The 25503-nt window shown below is 31.5% G+C and overlaps 3 protein-coding genes and 1 long non-coding RNA gene across 5 annotated transcripts; 2 read left to right on the forward strand and 2 right to left on the reverse strand.

Moving 5' to 3' along the window:
• Positions 1-6807: 6807 nt before the first annotated feature.
• LOC135144361 (uncharacterized) lies at positions 6808-7543 on the reverse strand. The gene is made up of 4 exons (XR_010283112.1): positions 7464-7543; positions 7255-7363; positions 6932-7084; positions 6808-6876 (listed from the first exon to the last, which is right to left on the reverse strand). It is a non-coding gene; the product is annotated as an uncharacterized LOC135144361 (long non-coding RNA).
• A 7468-nt stretch (positions 7544-15011) lies between these two features.
• LOC135144428 (CAAX prenyl protease 1 homolog) lies at positions 15012-17259 on the forward strand. The gene is made up of 13 exons (XM_064076471.1): positions 15012-15067; positions 15150-15245; positions 15303-15369; positions 15428-15514; positions 15619-15731; positions 15784-15887; positions 15942-16094; positions 16149-16301; positions 16537-16592; positions 16649-16730; positions 16789-16967; positions 17027-17109; positions 17169-17259. Exons 3-13 carry the CDS (start codon positions 15367-15369, stop codon positions 17245-17247), a joined length of 1092 nt encoding a protein of 363 aa, XP_063932541.1. The 5' UTR covers positions 15012-15067; positions 15150-15245; positions 15303-15366; the 3' UTR covers positions 17248-17259.
• Positions 17260-17713: 454 nt separating this feature from the next.
• On the reverse strand, positions 17714-18382 carry LOC135144364 (large ribosomal subunit protein uL14-like). Of its 2 annotated transcripts, none has more exons than XM_064076409.1 (4): positions 18299-18382; positions 18075-18243; positions 17928-18001; positions 17714-17844 (listed from the first exon to the last, which is right to left on the reverse strand). In XM_064076409.1, the coding sequence occupies exons 1-4, from the start codon at positions 18339-18341 to the stop codon at positions 17744-17746; spliced, it is 387 nt and encodes a 128-aa protein (XP_063932479.1). In that variant the 5' UTR covers positions 18342-18382; the 3' UTR covers positions 17714-17743. The 2 variants fall into 2 exon arrangements, with proteins under 2 accessions (XP_063932479.1, XP_063932480.1); XM_064076410.1 differs by having other exon boundaries at positions 17914-18001.
• Positions 18383-19831: 1449 nt separating this feature from the next.
• LOC135144375 (ATP-dependent RNA helicase DDX42-like) lies at positions 19832-25199 on the forward strand. The gene is made up of 23 exons (XM_064076420.1): positions 19832-19919; positions 20043-20135; positions 20195-20289; positions 20620-20772; positions 20827-20939; positions 21028-21098; positions 21158-21196; positions 21270-21361; positions 21421-21514; positions 21594-21661; positions 21719-21837; positions 21900-21934; positions 21983-22080; positions 22450-22543; positions 22599-22679; positions 22731-22832; positions 22890-22991; positions 23046-23123; positions 23182-23228; positions 23284-23329; positions 23387-23511; positions 23559-23811; positions 25146-25199. The coding sequence occupies exons 1-22, from the start codon at positions 19832-19834 to the stop codon at positions 23739-23741; spliced, it is 2016 nt and encodes a 671-aa protein (XP_063932490.1). The 3' UTR covers positions 23742-23811; positions 25146-25199.
• Positions 25200-25503: the final 304 nt, after the last annotated feature.

The following is a 25503-nucleotide window of genomic DNA, read 5'->3' on the forward strand; positions in this document are numbered from 1 at the left end:
AGGGTGTATTTTTACATGGCTTGAAGAAACGTAAGATCGACGTAGGTGCCAATTGTCCAAAACGGAATCGAAAAGTTCACGTATTTGAGGATAGCGCACTCACACTAAAGACAATAAAACTCGGTTACTTCTCTTGCCTAAGCTTTAAAATAAATTAAACGCTGATTTTTATATTTTTTAGTGGTTGAGATTTCCCTTGTTAAATTTAAAACTAATCAGTTCGAGCTAACTTTACCGCCTTCCACCAGTTGCGCCTTTAGTGGTTACCAAGTTCTATAGGATCAATAAAACTAGGCAGAACGAAAAAGTTAGATGCTATTGGTCTCAGCTTATTAAGGTGACCACTTTTCGGAAGTGTTAAAAAAGTTTATTAACTAGAAAAGCGCTGGAATGGATGGGTTAGAATTGGGAGGAAGTTTTTTTTAACTTACATAACCTCTATCTTTTTAAGAAATCTGTAATCTAAATAAAGAATTGTTAGAGTTTTACTCTTCCATATACGCCTTACTTTAACAAATTAGTTTTTCTGCCTCTATCTCCTACAGAATAGCTACAAAATATAGTTAGATTATAAAAGTAAAAAAATAATATAAATACCTTTCTTAGGAAAGCATTGGTTAGTCTAAAGATCTTTAAAACTTTACTGTGACATAATTAGCGTTAGAAAAATAAAGGAGGGCAAAGCTAACCTTTTTTAATTCAAGGGAATCAAACAACTGACAAAGCTTGAATAAATTTTTATTTTTGGGTTGAAGAAACTGCAAAAACAGATTTTTATAAGTGCATACTGCGTGTTGGTTAGTGTAGCTTTAGAGCCTACCTTTGCACTTATAAATATGCAACTATTAATCTGGAGGTGAAGTTCTTTCTGTTGCTTTTTTAAGTCACTACTTTTATTAAATTGATAAAAGCTTAATAAAAAGACAAGTAAACTAACAACTCGGAGCGATTGATAAGTAGAGTTTCACTAATTTTCTGAGTCAAGGAAGTTTCAAATAGATGAAGTGCTGCAAAATTTTGTATCGAGTTTATACTTTGATTAACGAAAGAAAACCTGTATATTTGACAGTTTTGCTGAAACCATACTTAGAACATTGCGCAAAGATATACGCTTAAACAGGACAATAAATCATCAAGACATTGTGCTAGGATGAAATTAGTTATTTTATTACCAGAAAATTTTTGAGAGGTCAAGACCGGGGAATACGGTTCAGATAACTTGTAAGACGTATTATTACTGGTTAACTCTTTAAAAATGTCGCAAAGCAAATCGTTTTGGATTATTGTTTCCATTACAAGTCTGGAATTATTGAAGCTGTATTGTTGCAAGTTTATATAGTATTCTAAAGAAAACAGAGTGGCATGAAGTAAATTTTTTAATTCAAGTTACAACTATACCTTAGTTTCAGAAGTTCTTTAACGCCCCCATGTTACATTCGGTTATGGACTTAATATGTGCTTAAGTATGTATTTTTTAATAGAACAAATAACTAAATTTATAAACCCCATCTACTAAAACTAAACTCTGCAAAATAAAAGTGATTATATAACTTACTAATTTTTAATATTCACTTATAAAAGTTGAGTAATGCTAATAATTATATGAGTGGGGACAGTATCCCTCCAATTTTATAAAAAAAAATCACAATCTTTTTTGTTAAAAGAAATTGTTGGGGCATTGAGCACTATCGGAGTTCTCAAAATAAAAAAATTAACTTAACAACTGCTTTGTTAAAATACATTGAAAGCTGTTTTAGAGGCAAACGTGAAAACCTTATTACTCATTTTAACTTAACGAAATTCTGAGGGCCTATTTACACTAATTTTTTTGTTCCCTTCCACCCTATAATCGACCAATCTAAAAAGAACCGCCTTTAAACTGTTTTAAAAAATTTGCTATCTTTTGGAAATCATGTTCAACTCATAAAAATTTTAGTTTACAAGTTTTTGGTGACCCCCTATTATTGTTAACTGCCTATCTATGAACAATAGGTAAAACTCAAGTTAAACTAAACAGGGCGAAATTATCGTTAGTGTAGCGCTTAAATGACCGCAATACTCAGTTAGTATCTTTTAACTAATTTTTATGGAAGTAAAAACTATATATAATTTACAAAGTTAGCAAACCTCAAATCTATATTAACCATATGAGATAAAAAAGTTTCAAACTCTTTGGCCCACCAGTGATAACGGCCATATACCAGTTTACCCCCCGCTCCCCCTAGCGTGTAGGGGGGACTAAATAAAAATTAGTTTGTTTGTACGTATAGAAAACGAGGTATAAAAATAGTACTAATAATTCTTTCCGAATTATAATTTTTCTACTTTTAATATAATATTGTTTTGCGACACTCTTTTGCTTTCATATATGAACATCTTGCTTGTTAAATTTATTAAAAAAAATTTACATTGAGTAAATTGGGTTTTATGAGCTTTAAATAAGTAAATTATATAGTCAATGAAATTAATGTTAAAATATTAAAATGAGAAGGCTTCAAGTGTTGGTGCAATTACCTTGTCACTACGGAGGTAGTGGTAAATAGGAGACATAAAATGCGCAAATATACTTTTACTTTGTGTTTAACTTAAGAATTTTAATCCATGGTTTAATTTTTACGAACCTTTTCCGCTTAACTGATAACATATTAATAATAACACAAGATTCATTAATTTTTTTTAAAATTTATATACTAATTTAGAAATCAGGCTTAATTTAATGTGAAGATGTAATGCACTGTACTGAGCTAAGCGGACGGCGATATGCCTACTTTTATCATTAAGTACTAGCATTACTTATTATAGGATTATACCTAATACTTTGCTTTTTTATTGAATCACCAAATTTTTGTCGCACTATAACCTGTCTGATTGGTGTGTAGAAGTGTTAAGCAGCCTCTCGTTTTTAGAATAGAATGTCAAACTAACTGTTCAATAAAATATTAAATAAGGTATGCATTTCAACAATTAGTAAAATTTCAAATTGAAAAGAAGTAAATTATTAACAAGTTAATATTTCTCAGAAAAAGAAGTCATTAAGTGAATTTAATTCTTTATGAAAACCGTTAATTATTGTACACTTACTCTATATTATATAACCACTTTCTCCTAGTGCAGGGCTTTAGAATTGGTAAGAATTATTTAATTCTTACCCAAAATTATTACATCCACTTATATATTGCATAAGAACAGAAAATGTTTAGGAAGGAAAATAAGAACCCCAAAAAGCATCTTTCCCTAAGAAAGCTAAAAACACCGACTTCAACAGATAGAGCGGTCGCAACTGAAATGTGTACTACCACCATAAACCACTGTTACACCAAGTTTGCGAGAACTAACTCCCAATAAGTTTTTTTAGATTATTATTGGGACCTCTTAACATACATAGTGGAACGAAGGAAACGCAAACAAGAATATGATGAAAAAGTTGCAAAGGTTAAAGTATAGAAGAATATAGGAAACTCAATTGCTTGTTTGTAAATATTTTTAATAACACTTCTTCTTGTTAAGATGAATGAAGAAGATAAGAGCAAAGAATGGGAAAAATTCCGTAAAAAAGAAAGCGCTTACTTAAGAAGAAGACGTGCCAAGCAAAAAATTGAAGACTTTGAAATTATTATTCAGGTTTCTGTTCTAGTTGTTTTATTAAAGACCGCGTTTCTGTGGGCTTATATTTAAAACAGATAGGAAAAGGTGGTTACGGGGACGTGTTCTTAAGCAGAAATAAGGATACCAACGAGATTGTAGCATTGAAAAGAATGAGAAAAAAAGCTCTTCTTGCCCAAAATGAAATTCATCATATATTTAACGAAAGAAATGTGTTATCTGCAGCAAATTCTCCTTGGCTGGTTAAGCTGTTATGTTCTTTTCAGGATAGTTCCCATGTGTACCTCGCTATGGTTTTTATAGCCTTCGGTTATAAAAAAAATGTTTACTTATAAATTATATCACTGAACCCAAGGAATATGTCCCCGGAGGAGATATGAGAACATTGCTTAGTAACAGTGGCGTGCTGCATGAAAAACATGCAAGATTTTACCTTGCGGAAATGACGTGCGCGATTGATGCTTTGCACGAGTTAGGATTCATTCACAGGTTTAATTTTTATTTTAGCCTTTCGTTAAAAGCTTAACCCACTGTGTAGCGGAAAGGGTACATCAGCTTAATTATTGTTTATTGAATAGTACCCAGCAGAGCTGTGGTTAATGTTAGTGCACTATAAGATTAATGGTTTAAAGAAACTTACGTTGTTTAGGTCGAAAGCTTATTAATTTTAAAATGGTTATACAACTTCTAAGTAACTTTTGTTATGAAATAACTCAGAACTAATAAATTTTTTATTAGTACAAGTTAGTATTGTTTAGATTAGTCGCACATTGGAAGGGTCACAAGCATGTAGTGCCCACCCCATGAGCCCTATGATAGTTGTAAGAATAAATTCCTCACTTGAATTAGCTAAAGTTAAACTTTACTTATTTGGTATGCAGGAGCTTAACTATCATATCCTCCTATCTAAAAGTGCAAAAAATTATCTCAGCTTTACAGAAGAGTATAGTAATATGTTATACAAAAAATTTCAAGTATATTATATAGAATGAAACTAAGTTTATTATAGTTTTTTAACATCAGAAACTCAATAAACCATATCGTAGTTAATCATAGGTAAAAGCTTCGCTTTTGTTGGACTTATTAAAAAAAAACGCTAAAAGTTATATATTATAAAGTTAACGCTTTTCTCCTTGCCAGAGACTTGAAACCGGAAAACTTTCTGATTAGTTCCTCCGGACACCTAAAACTAACAGATTTCGGATTGGCCAAAGGAGTGCTATGCCCAGAATTTCGAGAAAAAATGCTAGAAAGGGTTTTTTATTCTATCCTCTCAATCTTTGGGATTAGCAGTGGGGCCTAGCTAAAATGACTTGCATTATATTTTTAAAGTTAGCGAGAGTTTAACAAAAGTTTAGGGCTATTGTACAACTCTTTTATATCGAACTTGTACAGGTTTAGCTGGCCTATAGTGACATTCAAACCGAACACAGTTTGCTTAACAAATTTTCATAGTTAGTGAAAGCTAAGCAAGGATCTGTTAGAAAATATGCTACAGCAGAAAAAAGGATATACTATGAAACACTTTTAAGAGATGAAAGAACTACTGTAAGGGGGTGTTTTATCAGTTGAGTCTCTACCTTAGTTACAACAAAAGAAAAAAATACTAGGCCTTCTCTCTTGTGGGATCTCCTGATTATATGGCGCCGGAGATGCTTACCCAGACAGTTACATAGCCCCTATCCATATATAAATGCCTTTTTTTTTTTTTTTATTAAGTTCTTGTCCTGCTCTCCTTAATCTAAGAAAGGAAAAAACACGCGTAGGGGCTGTAGTAAAATAGCAGAAAAGGGCTGCAAGCACTAGTTTTTATTACTAAAAAGCAAATGTTTTGCATGACTTAGTATTTTCAAAAACTGCTACCGGTTTTTCAAATCTCTTTTAAGAGAGCTTTCAGCCGTTTCTATATATTCTCCAGATGTGTGCATGTAGTGTTTAAACTGAAAATTTTCATTGTTGCAGAAACATTTTTAATAACATTTAAACTTTTTTCTTAAGTATTATTAAACTTTAAAATTTCATAAAACTTTTTAGCAAAACACTAATTTTTTTTTTACCTGTACAATACCATTTGCGATGAACAACAGGGATATGACAAACTGGTGGATTATTGGTCGATAGGTTGTATATTTTACGAATTCCTTACGGCTTTTCCGCCTTTCGGGGCGCCCACAATAGATGAAATTTGGGTTAATGTGTAAGTAAAGGAAGAAAAATCAAAGAAATTTTAGTTAATCTTAATTAAAATAAAAAACAGTTATCACTGGAGAGAAGTACTCGAGCGGCCCCATTATACTGGCGAAGATGCTGAATTTAACATGTCGGATGAGGCGTGGGATTTGATTACAAAGTGGCTTCTTTGCAGCCTTTTTTTGTTACTTTTTTGTCTTCCTCGTCTTTTATATAGGCTAATAACTGAAAAAGAAAAGAGAATTGATTGTATTGATGCAATAAAAAAACATTGTTGGTTTAAGGGATTTGAGTGGGACTTTTTACAGGACCAAGTAATCTCTAAAGTAAAATAGTAAAGGCAAAATGAATTATAGCAAAAACAGGCAGCGCCTTTTATTCCCGACTTGAGCAATGAAACGGATGCAACATATTTCACCGGTTGCGTGCAAGATGAGAAATTTAGCTTTTTAGATAATAGCAAGTACAAGGAATCACTGGTAATTAACAACGCAAATAGTGAATTTGCAGCTAGTATAGGTATAAATTTATTTACTTTCTCTAGCGGATCTTACAAATAAAAAATAGAGCTTAGCAAAGTTAAAAGAATTTGGGCCGGATGGACTTATAAATGTAATGAAAAAAGACCAGGGCATTACAATTTGCCCACAGAAAAGCTGATCTCATAGGCCTCTTAATCTATGCAACTTTTAAACAGACGGCTACATAAAATGCTGAGAGTACATTATTGTAATAATAAATTCAATTCTTGATACTGATCTTTTCTGTATAAACCTTCATTTTTTAAAAATCTAATTGTTGTTGAATCAGCAAAGATGAACAAGTAGCAATAAAAACTCTAGAGGTATGTTTTTATTAGTGAGCCCGTAATATGTTAGAGTAAAAGCTAAAAAATCCTTATCAAAAGCATGTACAAAAAGTTTAAAACAAAAAAAAGAAGTTCAAATGTATTTAATAGTAAATAAAGTTTTTCTTTTTAAAACTTCACTGAAATTATGATAATTTTTCAAGTATACCCTGCAAAAAATTTTCCAAGTCCTCTTCTTTCTGTAAATAAGGTCTTTCCCCCAACCTCTCGACTATCTGCAAAAATTAAAAGCGCTCAACAAAAGGGCAAACAATGCTCAACAATTATTACGGTAAACAACTCGACCAAACTCTTCGGTCGGTTGTTTAAAATCTGAAGTTGTTCACCCTTAGTCAACTGAAATTGTTTAAAAAAATTGCAAGCATCAGTAACAGTCAAGGAAGTTATCTGCTGCGTCCCATTCTCTTCTAAGTATTTGATAATCTGGAAAAAGAAAAAGAAAAGAAAAGTTTAAAATCATAAAAGTCAAGGAAAACAAAATTATTTGTGCCCATAAAAAATTCCTTTACAGTAGTATAGTAAAGCTTAAAATTAGTAAAACAAGGACAGAAGTTTTATTTAAGATATACTAAATTTTGAGGTAAGTAAGTCACCTCAAATTTAAGAGTATTAAAATTATTGTTACGGCCAGGTTTTTCTTCAAAGCTTTTTAAAAATTCCAAAACTTCAAAATTAGTGAGCAATTTAAATTGTTCTTCTAAACTGTTTAAAAATATATTTAAAAAAAAAAACAAAAAATTAAAAGTCTGACTTTCTGATACTATCAGTTATGAGCTAAACTAAGTGAAAATAAGAATAGCACATCTTCATGCCAAGCTCATCTAATTTTGACGGAGGCAAGCTGCCTTCTCAAGAAAAACTTGAAATATGCGAGCCTTTAGACAAAGGTAGGTTGGCTAGTACCCAAGAGACGATTAAGGACCCCTTAACTGGTCTAACTACAAAATTTCCCTGATATCGTGCGTCAAACTGGACTAAGAGGCAGAAGCTTCCAAGTAGTGGCCCTTTCTACTTTAGCCAAAGCAATGACTGTCAAACTTTATAGACAAGTTTCCTAAAAAGATTGCTGCGGTTTTGAGGTTTTAAAACACCACCTTAAGTTTAGATGTAAAGTTAATTAACGGCTGAGCTACGTCGACAACTTTCTATCCGAATTTTCATACACGCACGTTAAAAGACGGTTTTTAAAGATAAACAGCATTGTTAAGGCCTTAAGCTGCTGGTCAACAAAAAGAATTTTGTCTATCACACCCACAAAGAAGACCATATTAGTATATACTTTCTGCTTAGAGTTAAATATACTTTACTTCTATATAATAAATTATTATAGACTCTTGTTTGTAGGTTAGTTTATATTTTTTGGTTTCAGTCACAACGTTAAAATTTTTTTTGCAGAAGGCAGAAGGGTGGGTGCCGTTAAGGAAAATTGGCACCTTCCTTTCATATAGCTTTTTATATACTCTTTACTCCTAAAACAAGTAAGTCAACTTCAAGGTCAGATGGTGAAGTTTGTTTTCTTCTACTGGAACATAATTTATAGCTGCTTATGTACTTTTGACAGAAGCTACCGCCGGACCTGTTTTTTACTTTGCTAAATTCATTAACCTCGGCTCCCTTTCTAAAAAACAACCTGATGGTTTAATTTTCAGTTGTGGTTTACTAAGAGCTAATTTTTTCTCTTTTTTAATAGGTTGAGAAAAATCTTTATAATAATAGAAAAAATAGGCCGCATTGGGTTGTAGTACTCCCCAGCGGGGTATTTTCAGTCCTACCATGCAGAGCATGGCTTTCTTCCCATCTACATTGCGTTTTGGCGTGGTTTTCGATGGTTGTCTTGCATTACAAATAGTTTTCCGGAAGTTTAGGGTTATCAAAATAGATACTGGTCTTCTTAGCCAGTCACAATCCGATGTAAAAGTTCTTAATTTTTTTGCCGGACACGCAGAATTTTGAAGGTGGTTTCTTTCTTTCAATACCTCTTCTAGTTCATGTGGTTACAATTTTGTTTCCTTGGTTACCTTTCCAAAGCTTTTAAACTTTTGGATGTGGCCGCTTTGGTAACATTAAACGATTTTGCAAGCCAGTTTTGCTTTTGCCATGAATCTTAACCCGCCTGAAGTTCTGTATCATTTAAACCTTCTTTGCTGACCTGGAATGTCTTTATCGCTCGTGTCAAGAGCACCACTTTTAAATCCTCTAAACCATTCCCTGCATTGCCTCTGAAAAAGAAGTATGCCATAAGCGTCAAGATGCATTGATAAAATTCAGCAGCGACTTTATTAGTGCAAATGAGGTTTATTTGGTTAAAGTACAGTCATTCCTTCGAGGTTAAAAACTATCTTTTTCCGTTGATCACAAACTTATTCATACTGAATATCGTTAGCAAAATGTTAAATTTTAACAATGATATTAGCTGCAATTTAAAGGTTGAATATCTACAAAGCTACAACAATTTTTGCCAAATGACTGGTTTCAAGTTATAGATTCTAACATTAAAACATATCACGTTATTAGGTTTGTAGGTCAACTTGTTAGCCTTAAACTACTTTAATTCTTATTAATAGGGGAAAAGGAGGTCGTTGTAGCCTTAAAGCTTTATGGTGCACTTTAGTACAAGATAAGCTCAACATGTCTAACTATTAAAAAAAAAGAACAATCTTTACTAGTCAAGAAGTTCACTGCTTTTTAACTACAAATAAAGTAGTATTCTAAAATTTTTGTCGAGACCCTGCAGGGCTTGCAGTTATACTGTATATAAACGAAAGTAGTGTTGCATTGCTCATATCAGCCCCACCCGAAATTGTTTATAAGGTTATCAGACCTCAATATCTCCGTTATTTGATTTTATTATCGATATTGCCATTCGACTTACATAATTGACAAAAATTAAAAAAATTCGGTAATAATCAATACTTTGCGATAAATACGTTTTTATTAAAAATAAACTCCGTAAAGACATAAAAGGCAGCTAAATTTTTGCTGTTAAGGCGTTTTTCTTAATAATTACCTCGTAATGGTATGAAAGCCCCAAAGTTGGGGCTTCCCACTTGGGGTGAAACTATTTGCGCTTTTAGTATTTCTCCATAGCCAAAAGTTCGTCCTTAACCATTTCAAAAGAGACATTACAAAAAGAGCTTGTCAGCTACAATATTTATTACTGTCACCAAGCCAGACAACCGTCTTTTCTATCCTTCTCTTATTAGGGGCGTTATGAGGAACCTAAGTTGACTTAATTTATCAGTTTCTAATTGGTGCTATTTCGGACACGTATAAGTTGGTCTTACCAGACTACTTCATAGCTGTTTTCATTTTGCACGCTATTATTATCGTTAATAACAACGTTAGACTTCCGGTTTCCACTATTCGCTTCGTTTTCGGATTATAAATATTGAAGCCATCGATACCGGTATAATTAATAGTGCAAAAGTAAGTCACTTTTGAAATTCACCAAAACTCTTGTCGATATACCTTAATGGGCGTTCTTCTTTAAGGTAAAATGGTCCTACTTAATTAATTTTAACTAAAAGCTAACGTCAAAGCTGTCGGGGTTTCCTTAACAACCCTTCAAAACCCTATGTGGGCGGGTTATGTAACTGTATTTAGGTTGACTAGAAATTTACGAGTCCTTTATTACCTACAAGTATTTTTAAGCTAAATTATTATTATATATACCCCTTAATCTGAGTATGACTATTCCAGATGTACACTCGTATTAAAACGATCGTTTAAAAACTTTTTAAAAACGACATATATAAACTTATTTTAAGGCATTGTTCAGAGAAGCCTTAGGCTCCCTAGACAAGCCATGTGCAGATCTTTGCACCACTAAGAAAGAGTTTAATCAACCTCCCCACCTCTAAATAAAATTTAGTTAGTAAGCCGTTATAATTAATTCATTTGAAACTTCTCACTATCTTGTAGGAAGAATTTACTTCTTTATATACCTCAAATTAATATTATCAGCTTTCCTTTGTACGTTAAATTATAGTAAATCCCTCAATTTTCAATATCATCATATATTCAGAAAAGTAAGCGATTCTTTAAAAATAAAAATTCCTTGCAGCACCCATTCTGTTGTAGTGTCTTCTTTATTGTCCTTTATACGTGGAAGTACTCCACACTTTTTATTTTTAACAACTTTATGTTCGTCACAAAATAGTCTAACGTATTATAGGTTTTCACTGGCATTTAAAACGGATAGCAGTTATCTATATAAGGACTCTCTTCAGTATCTAGGGCAGGTATACGGACAAATCAAGTTTGTAGTTTTAGACTAATTTTTCGCCCTTAACGATGCATAAAATGTCATTTCAAGTAAAGTGTTCATATTGTCTCGTCTTTTCAAAGTTTTTTGTTTTTCGCAATTACTTTATTTGGCTAGTTTGTAGACTATAGCCAAGCATCCGGTGAGTTAGCCAAAAAGCATTTAGCTTGAGTACTAAGGTTAACAGTAATATATTTAGTGAATTAAACGTGACAATATATTGTATATTTTAGAATCTGCATTCGGTATACAAAAAATATATATATAATTAGCTCAAGCGAAAAAAACCAAGGCCCAGGTCATAAAACATCCCGTGACGAGATAAAAAATTACACTACGCCGCTCTTCGCGAAATGGGATAATATATTTAACCACGTTTACGTTATATAATAAACCTTGTACATTTTAAACACAAATTTCACAGATTTATCAAGCATATAAACTTATAAAGTAAAAATCTACTGGCATTATTTGGTATGCTGTAGGGAGAGATCAGCAGGGTTTTTCTCCTTTTTAACATGTGATTTGTAGTAACTAGTGATTGGGCTTATCTGTCGCACGTGTAAAGTTTAATAACTCTTTCTTTATAATACACACTTTTTTTTATCAGGGTTACTTTCCTACAAGATGGAAACAATCGGAAGTTATTTATACCAAAAAGTAACCATACTAGCAACTATGCTAAAGATTATAGACCAATTAATTTACTTTCCTGTATTGGCAAAATTGCTGAGTTCACAATACTCTCCAGATTAAAAAATTTGCATATACTACAAATCTTGCCCCCCCCCCCCACCTTGCACACACACACCAATTTGGCTTTCGGGAAGGTCACTCCACACAGAAAATTTTAAAAATCATATACAAAGCCTTTAATTACAAGAAATCAATAGTTACGGTATTAGAAATTGAAGAAGCTTTTGGTAGAGTCTGGCATGAAGGACTTAAATTAATTATATACAAGTTGTAGCCAGAATACCTTGTGCATGTGCTCTTAGCAATAGATCATTTATCATACGAATAGGAGAAGTATTGTCCGTCCCCAGGACCCTTAAAACTGGAGTTCCTCAGAGCTCTCTACTATCACTTTTAATATCCTCTCTAAATACATGCGATATACCCCCCTACCAACAAAGTTTCCCTAGCTCTATAAACTGACGACACTGCCATATATTGTAGTTCGAAATCCACTGCGTTAGCTATTAATTACGTGCAGACTTTCTTTATACATTTGAAAAATGGTTTGCAAAGTGGAAAATTACGATAAACCCTACCAGATACCACTCGATGACTATCTCAAGAAAAAGAAAAAAAAGGGAAAATTAGAGCTCTAGCTTTCTCGTTAGTATCTCTACTTTGGTGCATTTAGTAAAATACCTTGGCGCTATTATTGACTCTAGATTTAACAGGAAGCCTCATATTATCTAGTTAAAAAAAATTAAGAATATAACCTTCTGCTTTCTGCTTTATACCCTCTCATTCGCAAAAGAAGTCATTTGAATTTTGAAATAAACTCCTTATATATAAAGCTATTATCAGTTATTTGTTACACATCTCTTTCATAGTCTTACTATTTCGACTTTGCATAAACAGACTTCAAAGATTTAAAACATCCTTAGAATGTTTACAGAAACCGGATATTGAATTATCTTTATAAATTTTTTTGGAGCAGAGGGGGGGGGTAAACGCTTAAATCACCAAGACATCGCTTTTGTCTTTATGTTTTGAGGGATTACCCGAGAGACTTTCTTTTGTAAAGAAGGCTATCTCCCTCAACTTTCTCCGTAATGAGGGAATTTTGTTTTAGTAGTTTAAGTTATACCAGATGTTCGGGTATTTAAACCATTACTGACCGGTATCTAAACCTTTAAGTCTTTTAGAATTAATTGTAAACAAATGTATATATAGAGAGAGATGTGCAGCGGTGACTTAAACAAAAAAAGCACTAAAAAATTAACACGATTGCCGGTTTACTTTTCTTGAACCTTCATTATATACTAACCACTGAGCAATGGAATAATCAATAAATTTCCTAAAATGGTAATTTGCGTTAAAACATGAACTGGGATCTTTTCCTCAACAGCAGATATAACGACTGTAGTACGTCAAAACAGTAAATAAATACACACTTTTTTTTAAAGTTTTTTAATAAAAGCATAAAATCGAAAATTTTAGGCTATTCCTTAAAAGAAAAAGACACTCTAGTTAGCTCATTATTACAAATTTAAGATTACTTTTCATAAAACCACCGCTAATATTTGCTTCCAAGCTATAGTAATTAAGTAAGTACCTTCTACTTTAGACGATCCATATCCCATTGTTAAGCAGTACTCTAAAAAATCTAGTCAGCTTCAACTAATAACTAACTTGAATAAAGTTGTCCTGACTTTAACAATAAATCTTAATAAAGTTATTCTAAATAATATTATCTCTCTAATGTTGGCTAGAGCGAAGTTATTAGTGATATACTTCACAAAACTTGTAAAACCATTTTTTTTTTATTTTTCTGTTGGCGCGCAGCCTTCTTCCTACAAGGCTAATTGCATGGTTTAATATGATTTATTGATGAACGCACTTTAAAGAGGTTTATATTTCACCTAGCCTACCAAAGTTAACTAGATAATTTTACAGCACATTTTCTCTTTAGTAAATTGTGTCTTTTAATAATAATAATAAATGTTCAAGAACAAAAGCATTGTTATATTTTTATTAAGGCGAGCGCTGAATGTAAGTATATCAAGAAGCGGAGAAAAAGAATATATTATAATTCCTGTATTAATGGCAATAAAGCCTTTACCAAATTTTTAAATTAGTGCATATGACGGCAAATGTAATCTGTTAACATTTTTACTGCAAAGATCGGTAAAGAAGTATTTTTTTTTATATTATTTATTTATATTCTTACTTTTTTGTTTTATAAAGTTATTTATTTTAATCACATTAATTTAACTTTATAGAAGTTATTTCTTCATTTTTATTAACTGACATACCACAGTCAGGCCCTATACGAGGATCTAATATACTGCTTAATCTGATCTAAACTGGCATGAATGCCCACCCAAAAAGGGGTCTTGCACTGTCATGACTGAAAAAGCGGACAATACCGGGCGCGGACTCCCGCCAACCGCTAAAAACCACCATGGGGGAAGGCGAATTCAAGAATGTCCGAGTCCACCTGGGTATGTCATTTGTTGTAAAATTAACTGTATAAAGTTGTTTTTATTATGAAAAAATTTTATTTTTTCTGACAAACGACTTATATGTAAGTAGTTGCTTTTCTACAAAACGATAGAAAATTTGTAATTAATGACGAACGACATTATTAACTAAATATTTCAATACCTCAATTTTTTTTGATATTTTGTTTTATACACGATTTTTTCTAGAACTTCTAAGTTAATTGTTAATATATTAAGGTAAGGGAGAGCTTGATAACTTAACAAATGGTAATTAAACGCTAATAAGTAAAATCCTACATTAAGATATGATAGATACCGAGTTTTAAGGAGAGGAACTAATATACAATAGTCTAATATTGAGTGTGTTCTCAAAATAGATATAAATAATCTGAAGAACAAAAGGGGAAGCAGGCACCAGTTTGCGCGACATCTAGGCTACAATGGAGAACTAGATGTAAAAAGTCCGCTAGTTCGACTTCCTCGGTCTTCAGGTGTATTTAATTTAAAATTTTATTATACGATTAACCATAAATATTTTAATTATAATTTTGAGAACAAAAAAATATAGCCTACCTAATATATAGAATGCCGTTCAGTACCCGCAAAAACCCAGTTGAATATTGACGCCTCTCCTTTTGTAACCTGAGTTCTTTTTAAAATTGCCACTAGTAATAAAAATAAACCCTAAACCTGAGTTCTATATCAGTAACAATAGCAACAGTAGTTAGAGGCGGCGGGGTCAAAGTATACTTGAGTCCTGAAAATTATATCAGTCACACCAATGCGATAACGTGAGCAAACCGATATTTTTCTCTCCTGGGTACATGTTTTTATAACGTTCGTCACTTATAGGAGCTTAATTGTTATTAATAATTTCTTTGTACATATTATTTTATTAAAGGGAATGTTTGGCTATTTCTATGGGAGCGTCATATTCCTCAACGCTCTTTTTCTTTGGGAGCTGTAAGTTTTAGACAAATTTTTAGTTATTAACTTTGTATATGCTTATCATGACTCATAAGGTGTTTAATTGTTACTGTTATAGATACTTGAAACTTCGTCAACACGTTTCCTACAACGTAGAAACCATTCCTTCATCTTTAAAAAATGTCGTAGATGTGAACACCTTCAGGAGGGCAAGGTATTTAATCTTATTTTTCTATTTTTTATTAGTAAATTCATTATATTTGCATATAAGATGCTACGGCAAAGATAAAAGCTGGTTTCGATTATTTTATTCTTCTTTTCATTTCCTCGAGAATATGGCATTTTTTTTTAGTTTTCCTGTAAATGCTCTTCGAATTTAATAATTTTACTTTGCAGATCTCCCTTTTTTTCGGGTTTTTCCCTTTTTTTTGGGACTACGCTGGACATCTCTTATTCAGATTTTCCTTTGATTCTACTTACGAGGTTATAAAAGTTTTCCAAGTCTGTAAAATTTTTAGTTATATTTAATTCTACATGACTCCCGTTAAAATACATCAATTTTTAATTCAAAAATGTATCTTTACCAGATTTTGCAGTCCGTTATATTTTTGTACGTTCTATCAAGCTACCAGTTAGTTATTGAAATTCCTTGGGACGTTTACCACACTTTCGTTATTGAAGCCCGCCACGGATTTAACAGGTTCTATACTTTTTACTATTGTTTAAATCCTTTTTTGTTATTTTATTTTTAGACAAACTTTAAAATTTTACATCAAAGATCAAATTAAATCCTTTTTTCTTCAATTATTTGTTACTACCATCTTTACAGCGCCTTTATTGAAAGTTATAAAATGGGGTGTGTGCCTTTTTATAATTCTGTTTTTCTCAATTTGTAATTAATTTTATCAAGGCGGCCCGCATTTTTACTTGTACGCTTGGGTTTTTGTGCTTGCCTTTAGCCTGCTTGCTCTCACGGTGTATCCCATCTACATCGCTCCGATCTTCGATAAGTACACCCCACTGGAAGATGGCCAGCTAAAGCGCCGTATTGAATCTCTCGCTGGTTTTTTTTATTGTCCGCATTTTTTATAAAGGAATTTCTAATTTTTTTTGAAAGATTCTTTGCATTTTCCACTCACTAAGATTTTTGTTGTCGATGCATCCAACCGCTCATCGCACAGTAATGCCTATATTTATGGATTTTGGAAAAACAAGAGGATCGTGCTCTTCGACACGTTACTTCCTGCAAAGAAAAAGGATGAGAAAGAAGGTTTTTTTAATTTCTATCAGCGGTAGCGATTATTTTTAATCGCGATCCTTTTAAACTAAATTTATTATAAAACTTTTTTATATTATATAAAAATTCTATTTCTTTAATTTTTTATATATTTTTATTTGTTTATAAATTATTTTCAATAGCAATTTTTATAAATTATTTTTTTTATTAGAAATTTATTATATTTTTTTAATAAATAGTATTTATAAAAATATATTTATTAAAACAGAAAAAAAGCGAGAGGAGTTCAATGAGGAGGAAATTGTGGCTATACTTTCCCACGAGGCCCGCTGATCATTTTTTTAACAAAATTTAATTAATAATCTGCTTTTTTGCTATAGTTGGGTCACTGGAAACTATCTCACAGTCTTAAATTTTTTGTTCTCAGTCAGTTGAACATCTTCATTTCTTTTTTATTTTTTGGTTTGAAAAAATTTTATATTAAATTTTTCATTAAGAGAATTTTAATTTCCTTCTAAAGGAACTCTCATGCACGATCAAAAAATTTACAACGATTTTGGTTTTACCAGCAGCAATCCTTTATTGATCGGCCTTTTGTTCATCCTCACATACGTTTTTGCACCGTTCAACACCCTTTTAAAGTACGCATCTATCAAACTTTCCCGCAAACACGAGTTTGAGGCGGATGCTTTTTCAAAAGTTGTTTTGGGATCTATTTGCGGCGTGGGATTTTTTTTAATTCGCGATTATTTATTTAGAAAATTGGTTACGGGGAAAAATTAAGATCGGCACTTATAAAAATTAGTCTTGGAAATTTGGGGGATCTGAATCCCGATTCTTGGTTCTTCTAAGAATTCTTTTTACTTTTTACTTATTAATTAAATTTTACATTACTTTCAGGTATTCTGCATTTTATTATTCTCATCCTCCCCTTGTAGAGCGCTTGAATGCTTTAAACGATAAAGAAAAGATTGATTAGCTTTGATTAAACATTTTTTAAATTTTTATTGATTAATAAATTTTATATATAATTATTTACAGAAATTTATTTTAATTAAGTTTACTTTTGCTTAAATAAAGTTTACTTGCGGTCAGAATTAAGATCTAAAGAGTATGCTTGCGCTATAGATACAAAAACTATTATAAAATAAAATTTAATTATTCATAATAAGAAAATAAATTTAGACTGTTTTATTGCTAACAATTTCGTAAAAGAGTGAAGTATAAATGTGGGAAATTTCTTGTCGCTAAATATATATTAAAGAAAAACTTTTGTAAATATTGCTCCGAAAAACTTAAAATTGTTACTAGAAAGTGATAAATTTATATAATCCCAATAATAAAGCTTAAAATAAAAAGTTTATCGATAAAAAATAGTTTTAAATTTATTAACACTAAAGAAAAAAATTGAATTTTATAGGAGGTGCTATCTTCAAAAGTAGTATAAATTAATTTTTTCTTAAAAGGAAGAAATTCTATATTAAAGGCGCTAATGCTTGTAATTTGAGAAAATTTTTTCGTTGTAATAGTTCGGCAATAATCCCTTGCTTCTGCAATCTTGTGCCTATGGGTGCTCCTATTGGACATAAAAAATTTAAAGGAGTTTAATAAAATTTAAAGGAGTTTAATATAGTAGAAGTCCTACTTTAAAGTGGAAACCTTTTTTATCTATAAGAACGACGGCATTTTCTCCAAATTTTATATGCCTTCCATCAAAACAAGAAGCGCCTTTTCTAACGAAAGGAGATATAAAGGAAGTAAATTATATAATTTTTATTCTTTGAAGGTTTTAAAAAAACGGTTAACCTAGTCCTTGTGATAATGGCGTGTCTAATATCCGATTTACCGACTTTTTGCTTTCCTGTAGCGATATTCTTTCGTACTTCTTTACACACAACCACGCAACGATCACCAATATGTCCAGGAGAGCCTGCTTTTTTACCCAAAATTTTAATAACCATCGCTATTTTAGCACCTTGAAAGAAATGGATTAGCAATCTAGTTAACGTTCGTGACCAGTAACAAAAAACCTGAGTTGTCTGCTACATTTACCAGACTTCTCAAATACAACATCGCCGGAGCGCTTAACTACTATCAAATAAATTCGGAGTTGCTTAGCGTTAGCTGTAAAGTCTTTAGGGGGGTTGAAATGAGGCTCGTGTTTAGCTATACATGGAATTAATATATACACATATAAATTATTTTAACTCTTTATAGATACTTTGTAAAAAAATTATAAAAAAAATTAATAACTCATAAGCCTAACTGATTATTATTCACCGGTATATAAGGACCCACTGCATGTAAAGTTCATCGTTTTGAACTTTTAGGCAGGCCGTGACCGCTATAAAGAAAGGTACACAAGGAAGTATATATAAAAAGGGGGGAATAAAAAAGTTTTTTCCAACTAAATATATTACAATAAAAAAAATTTAGAGGGGTATATAGCAGGGAAATATTTAGACCTTTATAAACTTAGTTCACCAAAAACTGTCTCCAAGTTTCAATTAAAATAATATTCTTTTCGGTGAATCCTCCGCATAACAAAACTCAAAAGTGAATGTCTAAAAGGCGAGTAATGCAAAAAGTTCATCACAATGTGTTGACGTTGTGTTTTAAAACTATTACTTCTATTTTTAATTTCTGAAATTTTAAAAATTCAAAAATACTTAGAAGCACGTTAACCATATATATAAATCTTATAAGCCACCATTATGTGAAGTTGTAAGGTATAATAAAAGTAATACAGTTAGCTTACCTTTGTAGGGTTTGCTTCAGTTCACTAAATTTTTAATATAGTTTCTCAAATCACCGATTATGGTTGCTTAGTTTTTAAATAATTTTTTTTTTTTAAATTTTATAAGAGAAGCAATCACCGTGTTCAAGAGGAAAATGCTATATATTAAACACTAACAAAGGTATTGCTTAAACTAAAATAAAATTTGAGTACTGACTTTTTAGTTTTTAGTTTAAAAATTCTTCCTATGCAATTTTGCTACCTTGCATTATAATAAAATTAGTTTGGTTTTTTACTTAAAGAAGAGCTTCCACTTGCGAACATAAGAAGGCTCTTTCAAACCGTTAAGATTGACAAATGTAACTAGATTTTAATTTTACTTTCTCACACAGTTTCCCTTCTTGAGTCACTTTACTTCTGTTACAGGTATGCGTAAATAACCAAGTTTGCCATGAAACCAGAGGATATTATCATATGTACTACTAAAAGTTGTAGTTAGGTGCTTTTTGTTAAATCCGGTTTTAACTAGAAGCTACAAGCTACTGTTGATAAGCGCAGCTTATGTACAGAAGATAAAAGAAAAAGTATTACTGGAACTTTTAAAATAAACTTATTATGCTTTATAAATTTCCAGCATTAAATATTAGAGTACGAATAACCCAAACTGTCAAATACAAAAACTCAACATAATGAACAAGCAAAACAAAACCCCTCTCGCCTCTCTCCTCCCCTTCTCACAGGTCGTACGATAGCAGGTTTTGTAATAGGGCTTGTGGTTGAATACGTTTAAAAAAAAAACTTTTGCTTTTCTTATATCCTCTTTTCTATGAGTTTTACTGGCTTTGGTTTAAAAAGCCGTGAAAAAACTCCTGTTTTTAATCCCTTAGCCGATTCCGATTCAGCTTCAGAAGCTGGTAATAATTAGTAATATTGAGCTGCTTTTTCGCTTTTTAAATGTTAGTTTGTGTATGTATTTTAATACTGGTTACCTTTTTAATGATTTTTTTTAATTAAAGTGTTTATTAATTTTATTTTAGAAAAACCATGTAATGATTCTGATTCTGAAGATGCCTTAGATGCTTTTATGGCCGGTATAGAAAAACAAGTTGAAACTCAAAAAAATAGGGAAGGTATATACCTTTACTTTTTATTATAATAGCCTTGTCTGATTATTCTAATACATTGAAAGGGCCAAAGATTGTAAGGGAGGATTATGAATCCGAAGATCAACACGAGGAATTGTATAAATTTTTACAGCAGAAAAAAGTAGAAGAAGTTTCTATGGTAATAATTATTAGGAATTTTTTGTAAAGTAAACTGTGGGGATTATTATTTATATTTTTTTCGTTGTTTGTAATTATTTATAATTTTATTAAACTCGTTTTACTTTTAAAGATTTTAATTTGAATTTTTTTTTAAAAAATAGCTTATATTAAAAGTTTCTTATAAAATATAGAAAGTGATAAACTTAATAAAACAATTTTTTTTAATTATTGTGATTGTTCCTTTAATAACTAAAGAATTTTATAATTTAAATTTTATTTTCTTACTCTTCTTTATATCCATATTTATGTTTATTGGCATATATAATTACTATTTGACTTTCTGTGTTAGCTTAAAGATATGGAAGCAGAGATTGAGTACGACAGCGATGACAATCCGATTGTGGTGACCAGGGAAATACTTCCTTTACCTCCCCTGGATCATGAAAGTATCAGCTATATGGATTTTAATAAAAATTTTTATTGTGAGCACGAGACCATAAAGGTCACCCAGAAATTATTTATTAAACGTTGTAGATTTGTTAAATTTAGTTTTTAGGCTCTTTCTAACGAGGAAGTAAAGCAGTTTAGATCTAAAATGTCAATGCGAGTTTCTGGATTGGACCCCCCTCGACCCGTTTGCAGTTTTGCTCATTTTGGATTTGACGATAGGTTTATTATTTTAATATTCTATATATATAGCTAATAAGTTTTAAGTTAGAAATAAATTAATTAAGTTTTTGATAATTTATGTATATAGATTAATGCGACAGATCATCAAGATGGGATTTACTGAGCCTACTGCTATACAGGCACAAGCCATACCAGCCGGTTTTATACAATTTATATTTATTTGTAATATATAAATCATTTATTATAAATAACTTTAGCATTGTCAGGCCGCGATGTTATTGGCATTGCTAAAACAGGTATCTTGCTGCTTATACTTTTTTAATTGTAAATTTTTTATATATTTATTAGTAATTATAAAATTTTAATAAGGCTCTGGAAAAACATGTTCTTTTTTATGGCCCATGTTAGTCCACATTAATGATCAGCCTGAATTACCTATGGAAGAAGGCCCTATTGGTTTGGTGGGATACTCTTTTAGACTGAAAATATTAAAAATTATAAAAAAATTATTTACTGAAAGATTTGTGCGCCAACTAGAGAACTCGCACAACAAATCTTTGTTGAAGCTAAACGTTTTTCCTCGTGTTATGGATTTCGTGTTGTAGCGGTTTATGGTATGGTTTTAATTAAATAACATAAGTTAGTTTATTTTGGCAAGTAAATGCTGTTGAATTTAATAGCATTTTTACGTAGGTGGGGATAGCAAATACGAGCAAACTAAATCACTGAAAGACGGTGCCGAAATTGTAGTAGCAACTCCTGTATCCTATTATATAGATTTTTATTCGTTATTATAATTGGTATTATTATTACTGAAGGGACGCTTAATTGACCACGCAAAAACATTGAAGCAAAATTTTAGTTTTTTTAGAGTTACCTTTTTGGTTCTAGATGAGGCGGATCGGATGTTTGATCTCGGCTTTGAGCCGCAAGTTAAGTAATTTCGCCCTCATTGTATAAATCTCGGCAAATTATATCGTTATTTGGTTAATTTTATAGATCCATTGTGCAAAACACGCGTCCCGATAGGCAAAGTAGCCTTTTTATTATTAATGATAATATTTTTGCTTATTATATGGAAGCCATGCTTTTTAGCGCAACTTTTAAGGGAAAAGTAGAGAAACTGGCTCGTGAGTGTTTGACGGATCCAGTAAGAATAGTTATTGGTGACGTTGGAGAGGTAATAATAATAATAGTAATTATAAAATTAAAATAGTAACATTTAAAAATTTAAAAATAATTAAAGTCATAAAGGTATTATTATATAAATTAGTAACATTATATGTAATAAATATATGATATTATATAGTAAAAGAATTACCATAATATTTTTTATAGTAACAGTAATGAAATACATATTGTGAAAAAGCATTTTTATAACGTGATATAACATTTTAAACGGTTTATTTTTTACTGCAAAGTATGAAAGTAATTGTATTAATATTAATATATTTCATTTTACTAAGTATTATTATAAAATAAAAAGAACAACTTGATAGTAAGAAAAGGTTGTGGTGTAAGAAATAATATATTGTGTATAATACATAAGGCCAATGAAGATGTTACGCAGCATGTCCATATATTTCAAGAGCCAGCGCTGAAGTGGACGTGGTTAACAGAGAACATCGTCTCGTTCCTTTCTGGTCTATTTTTTATTTCTTTTTTTTTTTTGGATTGTGCGTTTATTACAACTTATAGAGGGAAGCGTGTTAATTTTTGTTAATAAAAAAGTCCACTGTGAAGAGCTTACTAATAATTTAAAAAGTTCCGGTTATGAAGGTTTCTTTTTACTATTTCATCTTCCAAGTTACTTATTGTAAATTTCAATAGTTTGCTGTCTTCACGGAGATATGGACCAAGTTAATAGAAATTTAGTACTTAACGAGTTTAAAAAAAACAAAATACCTCTGCTAGTGGCCACAGACGTGGCGGGTGAGACCATACGCAGCTCACATTGGTCTATTCTGCTTAATTAAAAACTGCGTTTAGCACGTGGCTTGGACATTCCGCTTATTAAAATTGTGGTTAACTACGATGTTGCTCGAGATATCGACACACACACCCACCGGATTGGTCGGACAGGCCGGGCAGGTGACCATTGCGGCATCTCTTGATTTAGATTTTGTCATAAAACTTGTGCATTAGGCTCCAAGGGGACCGCCCATACTTTGCTAACTCCTAAGGATGAAGTGTTTGCCGGGCACTTAGTTAGGAATCTTGAAGGCTTTTTTACACTTTTTTTTAAATACGTTGTAGTTTTTACTTACCCGCACTGATTTAGGAGCAAACCAGATTGTACCTACCGAATTGTTGGAACTTGCAAAGAAAGTCGTTTTATTTTGGACTTAGTTATAATTTTTTAAGTGGAATTTGTGTTTTCTAGAATCCTCGATTTTTGAAGTCGCGGTCGCATGGAAAAAACAAGTCAGGTCATGCCTTTGCATAAATTTAAATTTTATAAGAAGGTTTTTATATTGTCTCTTCAGGCGTAGGGAGATTCGGGGCCCGAAGCCATTTGGGGATAGGAATGAAGGACACGGATCAGGTTGTCCTCAAAAAACAAAAGAAGAAAAAAGCAGATTTTGTTTCCTTTGGGACATCCCGCTCTCAAGTATATTTTTTTATATTAATATTATTATTTCTACTATTTTTTATTAGGTAATGGCCCAGTTCAAGTCTACTTTTGTTTCGGGATCGCACCTTACCAACATCGACACTGAAGTGATTTCCAGGTGCGAAGAGAAAGAGAGGCAACGCAAAGCGAAGAAGGAAGAGGAAAATGGGAAAGTAAAAGGAGAGAGACAACTAGACTCTGCTTACAAAAGGCGAAGATTTCACTAGTGAATTAAAGGGTCATGCCCAGCAAAATAATGTGTAGACCGTTCACTTTTTTTGTCGTACAACGTTGGAGGTAATTTTTGTATATAAATAAAATTTCACTATTGTTTTTGTTTAAAAATATGTGCACAGCATTTAAGATCCAAATTATAAGGATTGTGATAAAAGAAATACTTAGTTTAACTTAATATTTATTTGGACATTCATACATATTTATATATTAGAAGTATATAAAAGTAATTATAGATTGGAAATATATTGTTTTTAACTAAAAATCCAGGAACGCAATACTTAGGCATTAATAGGGATATCGAGCTATTTTTAATTTTTTTTTCAAACAACGAAGAAGAAAACAAAAAAGACTTTCCTTTCTGAAGTTAACATTCTGTGGAGCGCAAATCATTTTTGGTTAAAAGTTAGTGAATTCTACATAAATAAAAGTTTCAGGGCTTAGCCAGTGTAGTTAGTGGTAGTTCTTTTTCATTTCTGAAATATAATTTTTCATATCTTCCGTTTAAGCGAGAGCACTGCATGGTAGGCTTACTTTATGGGTAGATTATATTATAACTTGGTTAAACTTCTTTTTTTAGCTCTATTTTTTGTTTAATACCGCTCCTACTTCGCTCACTTTTTTTAACAAAGTGAAACTAGCCAAGGGAACGTCGTTAGAAATAGTTCGTAACACCGTTAGGCAGATAAAATAACTTGGAGAACAAAATATAGTCAAACTGGGAAAGAGAGCGTCTTCTTTTCTAATAATAGTTTTTATAGCCCAAGCAGATTTTTAAATTGTAGTAAAAAAAAACTAATTTAGTAGGTTTTACTTCTCGCTACTCTGCCTATATCAAAGTCCTGTGTAATGGCTCTAAACGGAAAACAAACTTCCAGCCATGGCTTTACTGAGGCCTCTTGATATTTAGGACTTTAAAAATAGAGAACTGACCTGCTTAAAAGGAGAAAAGCCAGAAATGGAGCACTTTAAAGAGACCTCTCTTTAATAATGAGAGCCCTATAAATAATAAACTTAAAAAAAATTCTCGATTTTGTAACATTAGGTTTTTGCATGTACATATTTTTTAAACTTTTTATGAAGAGTAATATATAACTGTATGTACACCTAATGTAATCGCTGTTGGCCTACCCATAGTACTTATATAATGTTTTGTTAAGTTACACTAAACCGTGGAAGTAAAACCATGATTCTTCCAATCAAAACTTTTTTTGAAATCAGTAGAATTACAATTGTTAACACATTTTTATTGTGGTCATAGCTCGCAGATCTTCTGATTTACGCCTTTTCTAACTTTATCTATACTTTATAAAACAAATTTGTGTATAGTCATCTAACTTTTGTTAAAAAAAAATTCTTTTAACTCTGAATATTCCAATTCTTTTTATGGATTTTAGACATAATTACCCCTTGAGTCATTTGGAAATTCTGTGCGAATGAAGTTACAATAAGTACGACAACTAAGGCAGGAAGTACTCTGGAGTTCATTTCAAGATTAGTTTGGGTGATCGACGGTACGATCACTTTGGATTAAAATTAATTTAGAGTATTTTAATCACAGAAATCTTAAAAAACTCGCAAGATTTTTCTCCAATTATATTTTTAAAATTATTGGGGACTACGTTTTACGAAAGACAATAATGAATAATTTCGGTCCACGAGCTATATTTAACGTTAATAAAAATTTTCAATAAAGCAGTAAATACGCGGGTTAAATTGGTCGAGTCAGCGTAAAGAATATTTACCATAAAAAAT

Source organism: Zophobas morio, unplaced genomic scaffold (genome assembly GCF_036711695.1).
Source record: "Zophobas morio isolate AGI-343-1 ecotype UQ-CSIRO unplaced genomic scaffold, CSIRO_AGI_Zmor_V1 ptg000099l, whole genome shotgun sequence".
Lineage (NCBI taxonomy): Eukaryota > Metazoa > Arthropoda > Insecta > Coleoptera > Tenebrionidae > Zophobas > Zophobas morio.